This window comes from Sapajus apella, unplaced genomic scaffold (assembly GCF_009761245.1).
Source record: "Sapajus apella isolate SASKATOON/1434 unplaced genomic scaffold, GSC_monkey_1.0 scaffold110, whole genome shotgun sequence".
Lineage (NCBI taxonomy): Eukaryota > Metazoa > Chordata > Mammalia > Primates > Cebidae > Sapajus > Sapajus apella.
In genome coordinates, this window is record NW_022437050.1 from 4,717,226 (window position 1) to 4,736,100 (window position 18,875).

The 18,875-nt window shown below is 48.9% G+C and overlaps 1 protein-coding gene across 3 annotated transcripts in view; it reads left to right on the forward strand.

Annotated features, from left to right (window-relative positions):
* SDK1 (sidekick cell adhesion molecule 1) overlaps positions 1 to 18,875 on the forward strand; it is a 978,776-nt gene that overhangs the window by 933,287 nt on the left and 26,614 nt on the right. For all 3 annotated transcript variants that reach the window (XM_032259651.1, XM_032259652.1, XM_032259653.1), the window contains 3 exons: positions 2,164 to 2,325; positions 3,854 to 3,979; positions 14,859 to 15,023. In XM_032259651.1, coding sequence (XP_032115542.1) covers positions 2,164 to 2,325; positions 3,854 to 3,979; positions 14,859 to 15,023 — 453 coding nt within the window. The remainder of the gene's footprint in view (positions 1 to 2,163; positions 2,326 to 3,853; positions 3,980 to 14,858; positions 15,024 to 18,875) is intronic.

Consider the following 18,875-nt stretch of genomic DNA (forward strand, 5'->3'; position numbering starts at 1 on the left):
TCACTTTACATTGGACAGGACCCAGTTTGTATGCTGGTGACAGTCACTGTGTGCACAATCTGTCATCCTCATCACCCCTCTAAGAAATGGAAGGTCAGGGTCAGGCTCTGGGCAGAAATGCCCTGTTGCTGTAAAGGAAAACCCAGATTTGGAGGGTCACTCAAAAGTATCCAAAATTGGCCAGGTGTGGTGGCCAACACCTGTAATCCCAGCACTTTGGGAGGCTGAGGCAGGTGGATCATGAGATCAGGAGTTCGAGACCAGCCTGGCCAACATGGTGAAACCCCGTCTCTACTAAAAATAAATTAGCCAGGCATGGTGGCACACACCTGTAATCCCAGCTACTCATGAGGCTGAGGCAGGAGAATCACTTGAACTCAGGAGGCAGAGGTTGCAGTGAACTGAGATTACGCCATCGCACTCCAGCCTGGGCGACAGAGCAAAAACTCTGTCTCAAAACAAGCAAAACCAAAAAACAAAAACAGTAGCCAAAATTTATCTGAAATAATTTGGAAGAAAATTATTTAGCTGAATAAATGTTTGATAAACAGCATAATAAGAAAACACTGAACCAGCTAGAAGGTATTTTGGAGATTTTTAGGATAAGAGAAATCTGCTTTGATGGCTTTGAAAGATGGGCCCGTTTTGTAGTAAGAAGGCACTTTGTTCTGTCCTGAAGTTGAGGTGACTGGGGTATTCCAGGTGCTGACTAGCAGCACACGGCCCTCCCACACCAAGGGCGGCTGTTTCTCTGGGCTGACAGTGGGAGGGCAGTGCTGGGCAGGTGTACCCAGGACAGTGGGCACCACTCACCAAGTGCAGCCCTTCTCAGGGATGCTGCTTGGAAAATGAGTTCTGCCAATCACTACATCTCAGAAGTGCTACGTCTTGGTATCCTCCTCCAAGAGCTGCCTGGTGGATATTAATCTACTGAAAGTTCTGAGAATTCCTGAAGTTGAGAACTTACCTAACTCTTTTTTTAATGCATCATTTTCAAACTTGTTTGACCAAAGAACTTTATTTTTCCTTCTGGAAAATGCTGCATTTGTGTAATTTTCAGTATTTATCCTCTCCCCCAAAATGTCAAATCTCAATTTTCTATTTCTAGATAATACAACCAGCAAGACTTTTGCATTATCACTTGCTTATAATATCACATAGGTTTGAGGACTTTTGTCTCTATGTTGCCATCGTCCTCTGAATCCGAGGTATCGATACTTGTAGTGAAAAATTAATTTTTCAAATCCTTGCTTCCATGTCCACAGATGAAGTTCTGATGACTTGTTTGAGACCCATAGGCCACAAGTTGGCCAACCCAGGCAGGCTGCAGCATCCTCATGGGTTCTAACTAGATGGAGTATCTTCCTGCGTCTTTTATACTCTCCCTGTATTAATCTGTTCTCACACTGTTAATAAAGACATACCCTAGACTGGGTAATTTATAAAGGATAGAGGTTTAATGGATTCACAGTTCCACATGGCTGGGGAGGCCTCACAATCATAGTGGAAGGCAAAGGAGAAGCAAAGTCACGTCTTACATGGCAGCAGGCAAGAGAGTATGTGTGAAGAACCTCCCATTTCTAAAACCATCAGATCTCATGAGACTTGTTCACTACCATGAGACTAGTGTAGGAGAAACTGCCCCCATGATCCAATTAACTCCACCTGGCCCCACCCTTGACCCAGGGGGATTATTACAATTCAAGATGAGGTTTGGGTGGGGACACAGGCAAACCATATTACTTCCCTCACTCGTGACTGTGTCAGGAAGCTTGCAGTCACCATGGAAGTGACACCAGACTTTGCACAGCTCAGAGCCAAGTGGGAAGGGACATTCCCCGAAGTGTCCAACCTGGAGACAAGCAGGACCATCACCCCCTCCTCTGCTCCTCCCTGGCATCATTCCTCAGATGGTAGCCTCCCCCTTTTGTGTTGTAAGCCTCAGTTCTTTTGTCAGCACCCACTTATCAAGCTTAAGCTCTAATTACGCTTATCTGTGCTGAAAATTGGCTATTATCACCACGTAAACTCCTCCTAATTGTAAGAAATACTTCCTTAGCAAACTGCGGGGACCGCGTGCCCTGTTATCACAACGGAACAGACGGTGCATGGCTGCTTCTCCAAGCTGAGCCCCTTTCTTTCCTTTGCTTCTGGTGGCTGCAGGGGTGAGCAAGGTGGTGACCGTGGAAGTGAGAGGGAACTGGCAGCGCTGGCTGAAGGTGCGGGACCTCACCAAAGGGGTGACCTATTTCTTCCGTGTCCAAGCTCGGACCATCACCTACGGGCCTGAGCTCCAAGCCAATGTCACAGCTGGGCCAGCCGAGGGTAAGTGGGACTCCAGGGGCAGACGGTGTCAATTGCAACTTTAGCTTCCCGCCTCCTGCTTCACTGAGCTGGGATCCATCTACATGCTCAGTAAGGCAGTGCTGGTGGCTGAAAGCTGGCTTAAACTGACGGATGTCTGGACAACATGGAAGTCTTCAAAAGGACATGTCAACATGGACTTTGCAGGTGGAAAGAGACGTTGGGCATGACTCATGCAGGGTGCCCCACACTGTGCCCACCTCTCTCAGCCTCCCAAAGTGCTGGGATGGCAAGCATGAGCCACCACGCCCGGCCTTGCCTCCCTATTTTTAAGATGAAAAACCATGGCCATGTGAGGTTAAGTAACCTGTCCAGATGCTCTGCAGCCTCAACCGATCTGACCCCCACTGTGAAATCTCTCACAGTGGGATGTGAGCCCCCCCAAGGCTGGTGTCTAACCTCTCTTGTTACATATGTGAGCAAATTCTTAAATATTAAGCACGTAAAGTGTTTGTTTTTTGGAGAAATCTTAAGAGAACAATAACTGAGTTTGCTATCTGAAATAAATCAGAAAACGTTAAAGTTTTCCAGGTCACGGAGAAGAACCATGTAACCTCCTCCTTACCTAGCTGTCCTGCTCATTGTTTAAAGACATGCAGGCGTGGGCAGCAGAACCAGCGTCCAGGGAGTGCGGCTGAGTCGCAGGCACAGTGCAGGGCGCCCTGCAGGCGTCAGCTCTTTCACGCCCTCTTCAGGTTTTGTTGCTATTTGCTTTTTGAGACAGGGTCTCACTCTGTCACCCAGGCTGGAGAGCAGTGGCACGATCTGATCAGCTCACTGCAGCCTCAGCCTCCCTGGACTCAAGCAATCCCCCCACCTTAGCTTCCCAAGTAGCTTGGCTACAGGCATGCACCACCACACCTGGCTAATTTTTTTTTTTTACTTTGTAGAGATGGGTTTTCACCATTTTGCCCAGGCTGGTCTCAAACTCCTGGGCTCAAGTGATCCACGTGTCTCAGCCTCCCAAAGTGCTGGGATTACATGCATGAGCCACCATGCCCTGCCTTGCCTCCCTGTTTCTGTTTGTTTGTTTGCTTGCTTTTGAGATGGAGTTTCACTCTTGTTGCCCAGGCTGGAGTGCAATGGCACGATCTCGGCTCACTGCAATCTCTGCCTCCTGAGTTCAAGTGATTCTCCTGCCTCAGCCTCCCGAGTAGCTGGAATTACAGGCATGCACCACCATGCCCAGCTAATTTTGCATTTTCAGTAGAGACAGGGTTTCTCCATATTGGTCAGGGTGGTCTCAAACTCCCGACCTCAGGTGATCCACCCACCTTGGCCTCCCAGAGTGCTGGGATTACAGGTGTAAGCCACTATGCCCGACCTTGCCTCCCTGATTTTAAGATGGAAAACCATGGCTGCGTGAGGTTAAGTAATCTGCCCAGACGCTCTGCAGCCTCAACCAATCTGACTGCCACTGAAATCTTACATGGTGGGATGTGAGCCCCCCACCGCAGGGCTGATGCCTAACCTCTTCTTTATCCCGCAGGGTCCCCGGGGTCCCCTAGAGATGTTCTGGTCACCAAGTCTGCCTCTGAGCTGACCTTGCAATGGACAGAGGGACATGCCGGCGACACACCCACCACAGGCTACGTCATCGAGGCCCGGCCCTCAGGTAAGGGTGGCAGGCCCCATAAACGGGGTCTCAGCCCAGCTGACAGTGATGCTTCTGAGATTGTCAGGGGCTTCCATCCCTTTCTCTTTCGGCATTTTCTCCAACAAAGCTGAGAGAAAGAGGGCAGTTTTGGCGAAAGATGATGATCATTGCTCACTCAACTCCTTCCAGTTTTCATAGTGACAGCTGTGCTGATAACCTTAAGGGCACTCGATTTGGAATGTTTTAGCCCCAGAACACTTACTTAGGATGATAATGGTTATTCCTAGAAATAGGTGAATGAGAACTTACGGACACGAAAAGGCATTTTCTAACTCATCCATGAGTGTTTTCAGGGACTAATCTCAGGGTTCTAAATGCAGCTGAGATGGAGTCGTGCTTGTTTCTGATAATATGAAGATTCTTATTAATAGTGAAACTGACATATCATTGGCTTCATTTTTTAGGCTTCCAAAAATGAGGTCTAAGATCCATTTCCAACCCTATTCACCCAAAGGGCCTTTTTTCACCCTTCCTTCCATTTGACTTTAATAACTAAGGATGGGCATTATTGGAAAATGGGTTTCTGATCGGTTGCGTCAGATATTACTGCTTGGAGCTAGAGGGTATCATCTAACACAGAGAACACAGAACAGCTTCAATATGACCTTCAGATAGTTGCGCAGTTAATCATGAACATCTGACCATGAAAATATGTGATGTGTCAGGGATGCTATTCAGGAAGCAAACCATCAAACCCCGCCCACCACATGGACCGCAGTGCTAGGAACTGCTTTAGTCTAATATTTAAAGAGGCTATTAGACCACAAGGAAAGACCCCAAAGTTACATCTGTCACTGTGTCAGGACAGACGTTCCCACCTCTCCCACCAAATTGCTTTTGAAAGATAGTTACAAGTGCCTTCTAGAAACTTTTTTTTTTTTTTTGAGATGGTGTCTCGCTTTCTCACCCAGGCTAGAGGGCAGTGGGACGATCTCAGATCCCTGCAAACCTTGGCCTCCCAGGTTCAAGCAGTTCTCCTGCCTCAGCCTCCTGAGTAGCTGGCATTATAGGCACCCACCATCACGCCTGGCTAATTTTTATATTTTTAGTAGAGAGGGGGTGTCACCATGTTGGCCAAACTCCTCACCTCAAGTGATCCACCTGCCTAGGCCTCCCAAAGTGCTGGGATTTCGGGCATGAGCCACCGAGCCCTGCCGCCTTCTAGAAACTTCTAAGGAGAAACGTAGTGCATAAGCATGAAAAAGTCTCTACTCAAAGGCAATGTAAACATTTCTTTGGCTCAATAATTAAGAAATCCAGACACGCTCAACTGGCAGACCCTGAGAATATCTTTTGAGCATGGTACCTGTCTTGTTGTGGAAGCAGAGGGTCTTGAGTTGGTGAAGGATGTGAGTTTGGCAGGGGTCTCCTGTGGTCATTACCTGTGAAAGCCCATGGCCCCTAGCACAGCCAGCTGGCCCTTTGCTCTTTCATTCAAGAGCACTTTCGGAGATTGACAAGAGCTGAGAAGTGTGGGGTCTGGGGCCAAACTGAGGCCAAGGGGGAGCAGGCCAGTGGCAGGGAGCAGCCCAGACTTAAGAAACCATTTCAGCCGGGTACAATGGCTCATGCCTGTAATCCCAGCACTTTGGGAGGGCAAGGCAGGTGGATCATGAGGTCAAGAGGTCGAGACCATCCTGGCCAACATAATGAAAGCCTGTCTACTAAAAATCAAAAATTTGCTGGGTGTGGTGGTGCATACCTGTAGTCCCAGCTACTCAGGAGGCTGAGGCAGGAGAACTGCTGCAGCCCAGGAGGTGAAGGTTGCAGTGAGCCGAGATCACACCACTGCACTGTAACCTGGTGACAGAGCAAGACTCTGTCTCCAAAAAAAAAAAAAAAAAAAAAAAAAAACATTTCAGACACTTTCCTCCCCACATCCAGGGAAAGCACTCATTTCTTCATCAACTCTTCCAGCCCATCAAGAGGTTCATCAATAGAACTCAGCAGATCCGTGAGCTTAGATGGGGAAAATAACACAGTTCATTTTCACTGACCTCTAACTGGATTTGGCATTTCCTTTAATTATGTGTGTAGGCTCTTTCATTTGCCCAGGCTGCTGTAGCAAAGTCCCACAAACTAGGAGGACTCAATGACAGGCATGGGTTGACTGACAGTTCTGGAGGCCAGAAGTCCACAGTCAAGGTGGCTGCAGGGCGGGTTCCTCCTCCTGAGGCTGTGAGGGAGGATCTGTTTCCTATAACGTCTCCCCCAGCTTCTGGTAGTTACAAGCCATCCTGGGCGATCCTGGGCTGACAGGTGCTTTACCCATCTCTGGTGTCACGGTCCCATGGTGATCTGCCTGTATGTGTGTCTGTGTCTCGGTTTTAGCTTTTATGAGGACACCAGTCATACTAGACTAGGGACCCACATACTCCAGCAGGATGTCATCCTAACTAATTATATCCACAGCTTCCCTATTGCAAATAAGGTCATTCAGAGGTACTGGAGGTCAGGACTTCAACATATGAGTTTGCAGTAGGGGGCAGGGACAGAATGCAACGCATACTAGTAGCTAAGAAACTACATAACTAATAGCAGGACCTGTGAGACTCCCAGCAATACTTTCATATAACTTCCCAGCCATTGCAGCTATTTCATGATGCTGTTTAGATGTGTCATTACGTTGAAATCACAGTCATTTGTAGACTCTCTGCTGGACCTTGTCAGCTAATGAGTCGATGAAGCGTAGATTTTTGAGTTGCGCTGGGATAACGGTGTTACAAGTCACCTAAACCCAGCTCTTTACACGTCTTCCAAGGAATGGCGTTGCCCAACAAGTAGTGTAAAGAAAACCACCCATAATCCATGCCTCCAGCATCACCAAAAATCACCCGTAATCCACGCCTCCAGCATTACCTGGAGACATGGGCTACCAGGAACCTGCAGATGCCTTCAGGTGATTGTAGGCATTACCAGGCGTATGACTCCTTCTCGCATTGCCGTAAAGAAATGTCTGAGACTGAGTAATTTATAAAGAAAAGAAGTTTAAATTGGCTCACAATTCTGCAGGCTGTACAGGAGACATGGTGGCTTCTGCTTCCGGAGAGGCCCCAGGAAGCTTCCAGTCATGCTGGAAGGTGAACAGGGAGCCAGCACGCCACACGGCCAAGGCAGGAGGAAGAGAGTGGGGGGGAGGTGCCACACACTTTTAAACAGCCAGGTCTCCTGAGAAGTCACTCCCTGTTATGAGAACAGCACCAAAGATGGTCCTTAACCATTCGTGAGAAACCCACCCCCAGGGTCCAAAGCACCTCCCACCAGGACCCTCCACCAACCCTGGGGATCACAATTCAACAGGAGATTTGGGTGGGGATACAGAGACAAGCCATATCACCAGTACAATTAGTTTCCTTTTCAGTTTTTCTTTATGCATCTCAACCATTCTGAGAAAGTATCCTTGAGCCAACAGATCACCACAGGGACCCATGGCGCCAAGGGCAGATTAAGACACCTGTAATCAATCCCGGCACTTTGGGAGGCCGAGGCAGGTGGATCACTTGAGGTCAGGAGTTCCAGACCAGCCTGACCAACATGGTGATACCCCATCTCTACTAAAAATACAAAAAAATTAGCCGGGCATGGTGGCGTGCATCTGTATTCCGAGCTACTCGGGAGGCTGAGGCAGGAGGATCACTTGAACCCAAGAGGCAGAGGTTGCGATGAACCAAGATCGTACCACTGCACTCTAGCCTGGGTGACAGAGCAAGACTCTGCCTCAAAAAAAAAAAAGACACCTGCACCAGAAAACCACAGAAGGGCCTGGCTATGCAACTTCCTCCCTGCTGAACGCCTGCCTTCCTGAGTAGAGATGAAGGACGCCAGCAGACGTGTGACTGTCACAGGGCCACAGAAGGAACGTCGTGCATCTCATCCGCACCCCTGCCCATGACCCAGTTGTGAGATGGCAGCACAGTTCTGCAGGATGTTACCATTGGGAGAAATTGGGTGAAGGACATGTGGATTTACTCTCTGTTTTTTCTTACAACCACATGGGACTCTTCAACTACCTCAAAATCATATGTTTAGCTTAAAGTAATCATTTAAAAAGCCATGGATGCCCATCCTCAGCCTGCTCTGTCAAGCACACCAATGTGTCTTTGAGCACTCTTGTGTGGGAGACTAGCCTGTGAGATGGGGCAGCACCAGCCGGGCACAGGTACCTGGGCTTAGCCTCTTCATGCTATGAACACATCTCGGCATTTTCGAAGAAGGGACAAGGCTTTGGTTCTCATGCTTGCCAGGGGAGCCCTTTACTTTCTCCTCGGGTGCTCACGTGCTGCTTCACTTGCCGTCACAAAAGGAACAGGGCGCCTGTTGGTTACTGATGCAGCCCAGGGAGTCTGGCAGGCTGTGTGAATAAGAAGTAATTGGTGTGTCATCCAGGCAGGGCTTCACTCTGGGTCCACGGCTTGGAGGGGTCTGCCCGAACATGGAGAAGCTTCTGAAGTCAGCTGAGACTGAGCTCAGCAGGGTTGGAGCCAGAGCGTGGAAACTGACCTTCAGGGGAGCAAGACATGACAATAGACTGACCAGGAAGACGCTGGCTTTTTCAGCAAGGGCAGAGACCTTGCACTTACTTCTGCCTGGCTACCAGACATTCAAAAGCAGGTCGCCAACGGTCTCCCTTTCAGATCATGAAGGGAACTTCCGACCCGTGGTCTTTCATGGGAGGTTTCGAAAGACACCCCCTCCCTTCCATGACTAAGGCTAGCAGCAGCTCAGCAAATGAAACGCTTTATGGATTGTCAGTATTTAAACACCTTGCTGGTACCTGAGGGCTTTGGATCTCAGCTGTCGTCTATTACAGGCCTCATTACACAAAACATTAAATGCTGTATCATCTCATTTTCCCCACCGAAGCTCCCTGGCAAGACGTTCTCCAGGCAGGGAGTGGTTTGCTTGAGGTACAATGAATGGACCCTGGTTTGTATTGGGAGGGGCCATGCAGGGGCCTCACCACTGGGTGTCTGGGAGATGAGCACTCAGTGCCAGGCAGACCCTGTGACCCACGTGGTCGGCTCGGCCTGATGTCTCTGTATCCAGCTGAGTCTCTGCCTTGCCACTGGGAGACAAGCCACTCATCAGCTTTGTTGCTGCTTTGGAGAAAGTGGCCAGTGGACCTGGGCAGTCTGGGTAGATGGTAGTGCAGCATCCTGGCCTCCCACCCCCATCCTTCCTTCCACCCCTGCAGGTTCTACTGCATAGCCCTTGTTGCTGTGGTCATGTGGAGAGGCAGAACCAGGCAGCAGCTAATGAAATTAGCACCAGGCTAGAGCACAGATCACCTCTTACTCCTGGAGAGGGCGCTCCGTGAGTGTGGGCCCAAGGACATTGCCATCAGCATCCGCCAGCACGGCCTGGCCGACACGTTCATTTCTCTGGCTGTGTGTAGGTTTCCTCCAAATCAGTGTAGCAAAGCTCCCCGGAAGGCACTGGAAACGATGCACTGGGCATATGCAGATGATTTATTTACACAGATTATTCTAAGGCATTTTACTGTGTAGATCATGAAGCCTCATTTACATATTTACACAATAGACTGGAATGACACTAAAGGAACTATAAATATATTTTCCTCTCCAAAGCAGCCATGAAATACATATTTAGAAAGTACCCAATGCAGGCAGACATTGTATTGCTGTTTTTTTCCTCAAATAACGTATTTAGCCCAGATACGAGGGCTGGTGGCTGGAGGACAGGCCCCGTGCCTGATGGGGACACACCCCAGCCGGACACCTGGACCACTGTCCACTGGTAGTCACCCTGGGGAATTCCCAGTTCCCTCTCCACTGATTTTGTTCAATTTCAGTCTTTGGCGACTGGAGTTTTCAAGTGTATAAGGAAGAAAATCAGTATTTCTCTGAAGGTTTGACATCCATAGAAGTTCCACGTCAGCAGTTTCAGCAAGAGGGGCTGCTGCTGTGGCTCTGATGCACCACAGTCCTCTCATTCACTGCCTGTCTTTTTCATAAGCACATTTCTGACAGCTTGTCAGCTCTGCTTCCCACTTCTTCCTGGGGTCAGCCCCCATCACCAGCTGTCTTTCTTCCTCATCTTAACATGCAATGCATTTTGTCTCCTGCCTTGAATGAGCATTGGATGGAAGGTAACTTGCCTTTTTTTTTTTTAAATCAGATATATTTAGCCTCTTGTTTAAGCCCCACCTGCTTCAGTAAAATTTGTAACCTGGATTGACCATTTATACAAAGAGAAATGGCAGTATTTACGAATAAACAGCTGACAGGCTTGCATTTGCTCTGAGCTGCAGGCTGACAGTCAAGCGGTTGGTTGTGTGAGTCAGTGGAACCAGCAATCTTGGGTGGTGAATGACAGTTTCATTCAGCATGGAGACCCTGTTTAATTGTCCATGAAATCAAACTTTTGTATTGGCATGACGTCGGCCCTAATACCACCTGCAGCACACAGCTCTGTTCTGGGCGTTGGAGGGATAAATTGAGTGCAGACCCTTGGACGTGCTGCGCTGGGCTCCGGCTCAATTCAGAAAGAGGTGATCATGTTTCCGGGTGTATTAGGACATTGTCTGGGAACAGATGTGCCTTCTACCATTTGGGCGGGGGAGATGCTGGCACCAGAAGCTAACAGCTGACTCATTCTGTCGGCTGGAAACAAGCATGAGTGGATAGCAAAACCTATTTCTATGGAAAAGTTTTCTTTTCTCAAGTTTCTCCAATATTAGCCACTTCCCTTGTTTAAGTGGACAAATAACACTGTAAAAAATGAAGATGAATAGTTTATATTCTTTAAAGAACAGCAGCCTCAATGGGGAGCTGAATTGGCTCTTGCTTTTTCCCACTCATCCTTCTTTCTGAGGTGGACAGGATTTGAGGTTGTGGTGACAGCGTGGCTTCTTTAGGACTTTTTTGCAAAGTCCCTGTCTCAGTGGTTTCCTGCTTTCTTAGTGGTATCTCTCCCATGGTGTTTTAGTAGCAAGAGTCCAGGAAAGTGTTCTTTCAGGCAGCCAGGAAGGAAGGACCAAGCCTTATAGACAAGTGTGATTTGCAGTCACCCACCACCTCCCAGGCACCTCCTCCCTCCTCAGACATCAGGTGGTAGGTCCAGCCAAAGGTGGGCATTACCTGCAGGAAGTTCAAAGCCTGGGCCTCAGTCATTTTGGGGGATTGATTATCCAGGGATGCGGCTTTCCAGGGGCCGTCACTATGCTCTTCCAGCTGTGCGTTGCTTTTCCTATGATGGCGACACAGCTCGTTCAGTGGGGAAGAGAAGCCTGGCTGGCTCTTCCGGGCATCCCAGCGGGTTGATTGACAAGCAGCTGACTGTGTGCCCAGAATTGCCTTTCAGAAGGATAAGGCCCTGCTGTCCTTGCAGTGTAGACTGAGATGGAAATCCAGGCGCTGTCCTGGAGCATGGAAAATTCGGTTGCACAAATCTCATTTTTGCTAATAGTTCTGTAATGTTATTTTCCCTCTAATTTGTAGCAATACTTTTTTCCATCATTGATTTATTGAGATATTTAACAGCATAATACAAATTAGAAAAACAATCCACAGTTGAGAAACAGAGTGGATGCCTTACCAGCTGCCAAATTTTCTCTTCCCCACTCGTGATCACGGTGTAAATATTAGTACGGGATAAGTAGCCTGGTGAATTATAGCTGGAGTGGAAAACATGCTAATTTGGGAAAGGCAGAATTAAGCAGAATAAAAATGGGGACATTTTCTTCTGTTAATTCAGAAGGAAATTCTCCCGGTATGACATTTCCCCTCCCCCAACATTTTTGAGTGTAAATGGACTGCTAAATAAATCGTTCTGCATTAAGATTCTGTATCAATATTTTGAAATGTTATTATAAAAAATGCACACAATTCCTGGAGCTATGACAGAGCGCTTAAAATAAAATGTGGCCTTTAGGTGATGGTAGAGGAAGGAAGAATCATTTTTTTCCCTCAGAATCAGGAAAGCATTACAGAAACATTAATGCAAAAGGCATTCAGAGAATCCACTCAGAGGTGTTCAGACCTTCTCAGAACAGTCTGAAGAAACCGTTCACTTTCTTAGTCTCTTAATTTCAGTGGCTTTAAGCAACATCCAGTTTATAAGAGTCTGTATTTGGTCTTTATTGTCTATTACAACATAAAATTGTCTATGGTTTAAGAGGAAAAATACAATTCATTCCATATTTAAAGCCCTTCAAATAGTGACTTGCTCACAGTAAGCAGTAAATCAAATAGTGGTGGTTATTATGTATTGAAAGCCGGCTTGTACTAGGCCCTGAGAAGAGCCGTGGGATACAAAGAGGGACGAATGGGGGTTGGGGGGAATTGGGTGGTTGGTTGATTGGAAGGAAGGAAGTGTGGGTGGGCAGATGGATGGGTAGGTAAATTAGTGAGCAGGTGGTGGGTGGGTGGATGGAAGGAAGGAAGGTTGGGTGGATGGATGGGTAGGTAGATGAGTGGGTGGGTGGATGAATGAATATATGATTGGATAGATGGATGGGTGAATGGGTGGATGAATGCATGAATGGATGGGGTGGATGGATGAATGGATGAAAGGAAGGAAGGGTGAATGGGTGGATGGATGGATGGATGGATGAGTGAATGGCTAGAGAGTCTTCCCTGACCATTCTGATGCCAAACTCACATACAACAATATAAACCACATTCAGCCAGCATAAACTACATACAACCAGCATTCTGTGTGTGAGCCTCAGCATCCCAGGAGGAAGAAGAGACGCTTAGATTCTGGCTTGCCATTCTGATATTACTAGTGGTGATGAGTATCTTGGTGAGAAATGGCTGTAAATGAGAAGATTTAGAAATAACAGCCAGACATAGTGGCTCATGCCTATAATTCCAGCACTTTGGGAGGCTGAGGCAGGCAGATGGCTTGAGCCTGGAACTTTGAGCCCAGCATGGGCAACATAAGAAGACCCTGTCACTGAAAATAAAATTGACAACTTAGCCAGGCATGGTGGCGGACACCTGTAGTCCCAGCTATTCAGGCTGAGGCAGGAGGATTGCTTGAGCCCAGTAGGTTGAGGCTGCAGTGAGCTATGATTGCACCACTGCACTCCAGCCTGTGTGGACAGAGCAAGGTCCTGTATCAAAAAGAAAAAAAGGAAAAGAGGAAGAGAGGAGATGCAAGAAAGAGCAAGAGAGAAAGCAAGCAGAGAGGGAGGCAGGGAGGGAAGATCAATATTATACTACCTTTCTGCCGGTACAGAAAGTACCTTTAAAATCTCATTCACGTCTATTCCTCATTAACCTGTGACTGTAAGGACTTAGTTGGTGCAAAGTCTAAATCCTCTGCAAATACAGACCGATGCAATAGCAATTTTCTTCCTGTTTACCATTGGGCTAATCCATCTGAGTGTACCTGATGATTCCAGGTGTGTGATAAGGTTGGTTTCCAGAGCAGTCTCAGTGCCCATGAGGCAGTCAGCACGGGTGCACACATATTCAAATGGGTTTTCCCTCACCACATTTCCTGCTTTTGTGTCTATAAAAGCAAATACAATTCATGAAGGATTGCTACTTCAAATGAACGTTTTGGACTCTGAGCCCACTTTTTTACCAAACAGCCTTCTTAGAAGTGAATTTATATTTTATTTGCCAAACACATGTGCAGCACTTACTATGTATGAGGCACTGTTCTGAACACTTCATAAAGATTAACTTATTTAATAGTAGAAGCAAATCTATGATGAAGATGCCTTTGTTATCACCATTCTACAAACAAGGCTCAGAGAAGTTCCATTTTTTGTGTAAAGTCACACAGCTAATTGAATTCGTGAGGCCAGACTTTACAAAGAGGCTGTCTGGCCCCAGGCTCCAGCAGTCCTTTCACTCTGATGCTATAGTGCCATAGGCTCGCTTGCTTGCTTGCTTGCTTGCTTGCTTGCTTGCTTGCTTGCTTGCTTGCTTGCTTGCTTTCTTTCTTTCTTTCTTTCTTTCTCTTTCTTTCTTTCTTTTCTTTCTTTCTTTTTCTTTCTTTCTCTTTCTTTCCTTCTTTCTTTCTTTTCTTTCTTTCTCTCTCTCTTTTTCTTTCTTGTCACAATGTAAAGTCATAAAAATTGCAAAGCTCTTTTTTTGTTTGTTTTTTGAGATAGGATCTCACTCTCTTGCCCAGGCTGGAGTGCAGTGGCACAATCTCAGCTCACTGCAAGCTCAGCCTCCCAGGCTTAAGTAGTCCTCCTGCTTCTGCCTCCTGAGTAACACAGGTGTACGCCACCATCCCTGGTTAATTTTTTGTATCTTTTGTATAGATGATGTCTCCCTATGTTGCCCAGGCTGGTCTCCAGCTCCTGGACTCAAACACTCCTATAACCTCAGCCTCCCAAAGTATTGGGATTACAGGCGTGAGCCACTGTGCCTGGCTCATCATGGTTTTTTTAAATCACAGATTTCACTGATCACATTTTTTTTGCTCTGTGGCTAGAGAGATGCCTCAGAACCCAACTGATATGCTTCTAACTTTCTATGTCAGTTTTCTGTCTTTAATTTCAAGTTTGTTAATGTTTTCCTATCTATGAGGTTTATAACAAATCATACATATACATATTTACTGCAGTAAGATACACATAACCTGACATCTGTCACTGTGACCATTTCAAGTGTACAATTCAGTGGCACTGAGCAGACTGACATTGTTCTGCAGCCATCCCACCATTTGTCCCCAGAGCGCTCTTCGACTTGCAAAACTGAAACTCCATCCCCATTCAGCACTCACTTCGAATCCAGTGCTCCCAATGCCTCATCAGGGCTGCCTCGAGCCGACCCACCGGGCAGGTGCATGGGGCTTGCACCTGGGAGTTCACCTTTCTAACCTCTGCCCTTGCCTCCCTGTCCTCTTACAGATGAAGGCTTATGGGACATGTTTGTGAAGGACATCCCACGGAGTGCCACATCCTACACCCTCAGCCTGGATAAGCTCCGGCAAGGAGTGACTTACGAGTTCCGGGTGGTGGCTGTGAACGAGGCAGGCTACGGGGAGCCCAGCAGCCCCTCCACAGCCGTGTCAGGTAGGCCCTTCCAGGGAGGTCTGTCTTCTTCTGAAGGACCAGAAGGAGAAATGGAGTCAAGGGGGATGAAAGGGACCCCTGCACCTGCTGCTTTAGGTGTCTCCAGCTTAGTTGAGGGTTCTGCCCAAAGAGCCTGCCAGTAGGGAGGGCATTGTCAGTCTCTGGGCACCTCCCCAGTGCCACCCATCCTCCTGGGTACCTCCCCAGTGCCACCCATCCTCCTGGACACTTCCCCAGTGCCACCCATTCTCCTGGGCAACTCCCCAGTGCCACCCATCCTCTTGGGTACCTCCCCAGTGCCACTTATCCTCCTGGGTACCTCCCCAGTGCCACCCATCCTCCTGGGCAGCTCCCCAGTGCCACCCATCCTCCTGGGCAGTTCTCCAGTGCCACCCATCCTCCTGGGCAGCTCTCTTCCCCCCTCTGGCAGGACCCCAGGCCCTGGAGTCTCCCTACCCCCACCAGCAAGGCCCCTTCTGGGCTTTGTGTCCACGCTGTGCTCCAGCAATTCCTCATGTGTTTCATCATAGGTTTTAAAATCAGAGACACATGCAAGTGTCAGAGGCATGAGCCTGAGCCACAGTGTCCCCTCTGTGGCAAAGGCATTCCCAAGCAAAGCAGAGCCCTGAGCCTCTGTGTTAGCTGATGCATCCTTGCCGGGGAGCACATGTGAAATTTGGAGGGGCACGAACCACCCCAGCAGCAATGGGGGAGCCCACAAGTACCTGACAAGAGGTCATGTCTTCCCGGGGCCTCCCTGAGAGCCACCAGAGGGGCCGGGGACAATAGCTGCTCTGGGAGTGAGGTGAGCAGTGTCACCATCCCTGAGGTGCAGGTGGAGGTATTGCCACTCCCAGGCTGGGCATTTCTCTGCTTGCTCATCACTATGAGGTGCCGCAGGCTCCAGAAGCCACTGTGGGTGCAGGCCTGTTCTGGGGGGAAGTGGTAGAGAAAGCCAGGGCAAGGCTTCCTCCCCTGGAGCACATGTGTTAGGTGATAGACGTGTCTGCAGTCGGCAGCCATGGCAGGGGTTGTGACACACAGGTCAGGGGCGGTGACATCACCTGGGAATCAGGAAGGTGCCCAAAGCCTCCCACAGGGGAAGGAAAACCTGCAGGAGGCAAAGCGTGGCGGAGAAAAAGTCCTGGACACTGAAGAGCCATGGTGAGGGAGTGGGGCAGGGAGGGGTGGCAAAGCTGGTCCCTGGTCATGCCCCACCCCCAATCCCCCATGTGCCTGGGAGGGTCTCAAACCAGGCTGCAATTTAGGGTTACTTGAGAAGGTTAAATACACACCCTCACTGGGCCCACACCCCAGTGACTTCCGTGGCTCCGGGCATGACTTTCTTCACCCTGCAGTGATTCTGTTGTGCAGACCAGCTGCAAGTCAGGATGCTATGGGTTAAGAGAGGGTTGGGCTGTATTTGAGGAGAGGGGCTCTCAGCAGCACGAATGGCAGGGAGGCCTTGAGGTCAGGGCAGCAGAGCCTCGGCCAGAAGCCCCAGGCAGGGCCAGCTCCGTTGGTCCTCTTCCTGGGACCAGGAAGAAGCTGTTCCTCTCTTCTGCGTTAGAGCTGCCTGAACTACTGACCACACTTGTTGAAATGGAACATAGCCTTCGGCCTTAGTGTGCTATGAATTTGGAGGAAGGACCAAGTACTCCTGTGCTTGCCTGTGGGTAAGCGTGGGCCTTAAGCCTGGTACCCTGGCCTGGGAACATGCTTGAATTCTGGGGTCACTCTGTAAGAGGGGCTGTGAGAAGGGACCCAGAGGACCACCTGATTTTTTTTTTTCTTTTTTTTTTTGAGACGGAATCTCCCATCACCCAGGATGGAGTACAATGGCATGATCTCAGCTCACTGCAACCTCTACCTCCTGGGTTCAAGTGATTTCTCCTGCCTCAGCTCCCAAGCAGCTGGGATTACGATCATGTGCCACCACACCCAACTTATTTTTGTATTTTTAGTAGAGACAGGGCTTCACCATGTTTGCCAGGCTGGTCTCGAACCCCTGACCTCAAATGATCTGTCCAACTCAGCCTCCCAAAGTTCTGGGATTATAGGAGTGAATCACCACACCCGGCTGACCACTGATTTTTTAATGATTAAGATTTAGAAAAAGTACAGATTTCTCATTTCCCTAATTTTAATTATGAATATTTTAAACATAACTCGAAGTAGAGAGAATAAGGAACCCCTAGCACCCTTCATCCTAATTCAGTGATTCAAGATTTGCTGCATGAGTTTTATCCATGGAAAACTGATACAGAGCAATTCCACATGCACACAAAGCAAGTTCCTCACGCGGAACACGCACCCTGGCCCCACTTCTCCCGGCCTGTGGCTCAGGTGTCTCTGAAACTGTCGCGCACAGAGCTGGCCTTGCCGTGACTGCACTGAGTTCATCATATCCTTCAGGGAACCGGCAGCCATCACCTGCTGGCGTCAGGACCAGGCCAGACCCGGCAGCCGGGGTGTCCCACCTGATGTAAGAGTCCTCCAGAACAGGCGGCCTTTCTTTCCTGCCAGGTGCTAGGGCCAGACCCACTCCAGGCCACTTGGCTGGTGATCAGTGTGGCATCTGTCAGACTTGCTGTATGGAGTACTGAATGCGTGGCCCGCAAACCCACTTCTGTCTTTTGGATTGAAAGTACCATCATCTCCTAAGGATCCCTGTGAACCGATTCCCTGCTTTTCTTCCCAGTGTGTATACGTCCTCTTTCATGAGATATAGAAGCTTCTGGGTGGCTGTGTTTGGAAGGGTTCTGGTGGCTGGGGGGCAAGGTCTGGGCTTTGCCTGTGAGAGGCTTTGTGTTCTGGGGGGCTTCCAGTGCCACAGAACCCATTCCCCTGCAGAGGCCAATGGAAGGCCCTGAATGGGGTGCCAGGACTACCCAGCACCCCAAGAAACAATTTCCCACTCTTCTGTTCTTAGTTAGCAGAACAAGACAGAAGGAAGAAGAGTGTCCTTCAAAGCCTCCTTTAAATGCATTTTTTTCTGTTCATTTCTCAAAAACACATCTAAAGATGGGACTAGTCATTCAGCTTGTTTTTTTGCTAGAGGCAGAAAATATAATAAAACACAGCCCCAGACTTGAGGGGTTCCTGGTCTGTGGAGGGGCCAACAGTTGGAGAAAATCACACAGTGCGTGTTTGCTGCGGGGGCTTCTACACACATGCAGATGGTAGGGGCAGGTCCTCGGGGGCCTTGTGGGCTCAGGGTTTAACCCCGTGGCTGATGGGAACCACCGAAGGATTTTAGATGGAGGGGAAGACTGATTTCTATCTGAGGAAGATCTCTCTTGGGTGATGTAAAGCATGGATCTGAGTGAGACAGGAGGAGGCATAACAGGTGAACAGTGAGTGCTGTGGCACAGGCAGGAGGTGGTGACAGAGAAGACAGGGGACCTGGAGCTGTCTCAGGGATGTCCTAGTACCAGGAGAGAGAAGGAAGTCTGGGCACTTTGTTCCATCCTCACTTGAACCCAGACAACGTTTTTGTTTGCTAGCTTGCTTATTTTGTAGAGACAGGGTCTTGCTCTGTCACCCAGGCTGGAGAGCAGTGGTGTGATCATGGCTCACTACAGCCTCGACCTCCTGGGCTCAAGCGATCCTCCCACCTCAGCCTCCTGAGTAGCTGGGACTGCAGGTGCACCACCACACCTGGCTAATACTTTAAATGTCTTGTAGAGAAAGGGGTCTGGCTATGTTGCCCAGGCTGGTCTTGAACTCCTGGGCTTAAGCATCCTCCCACCTCAGCTTTCCACAGTGCTGGGACTTTAGGCACATGCCACTGTGCCTGGCTGTGTGTGTGTGTGTGTGTGTGTGTGTGTGTGTGTGTGTGTGTGTGTGTGT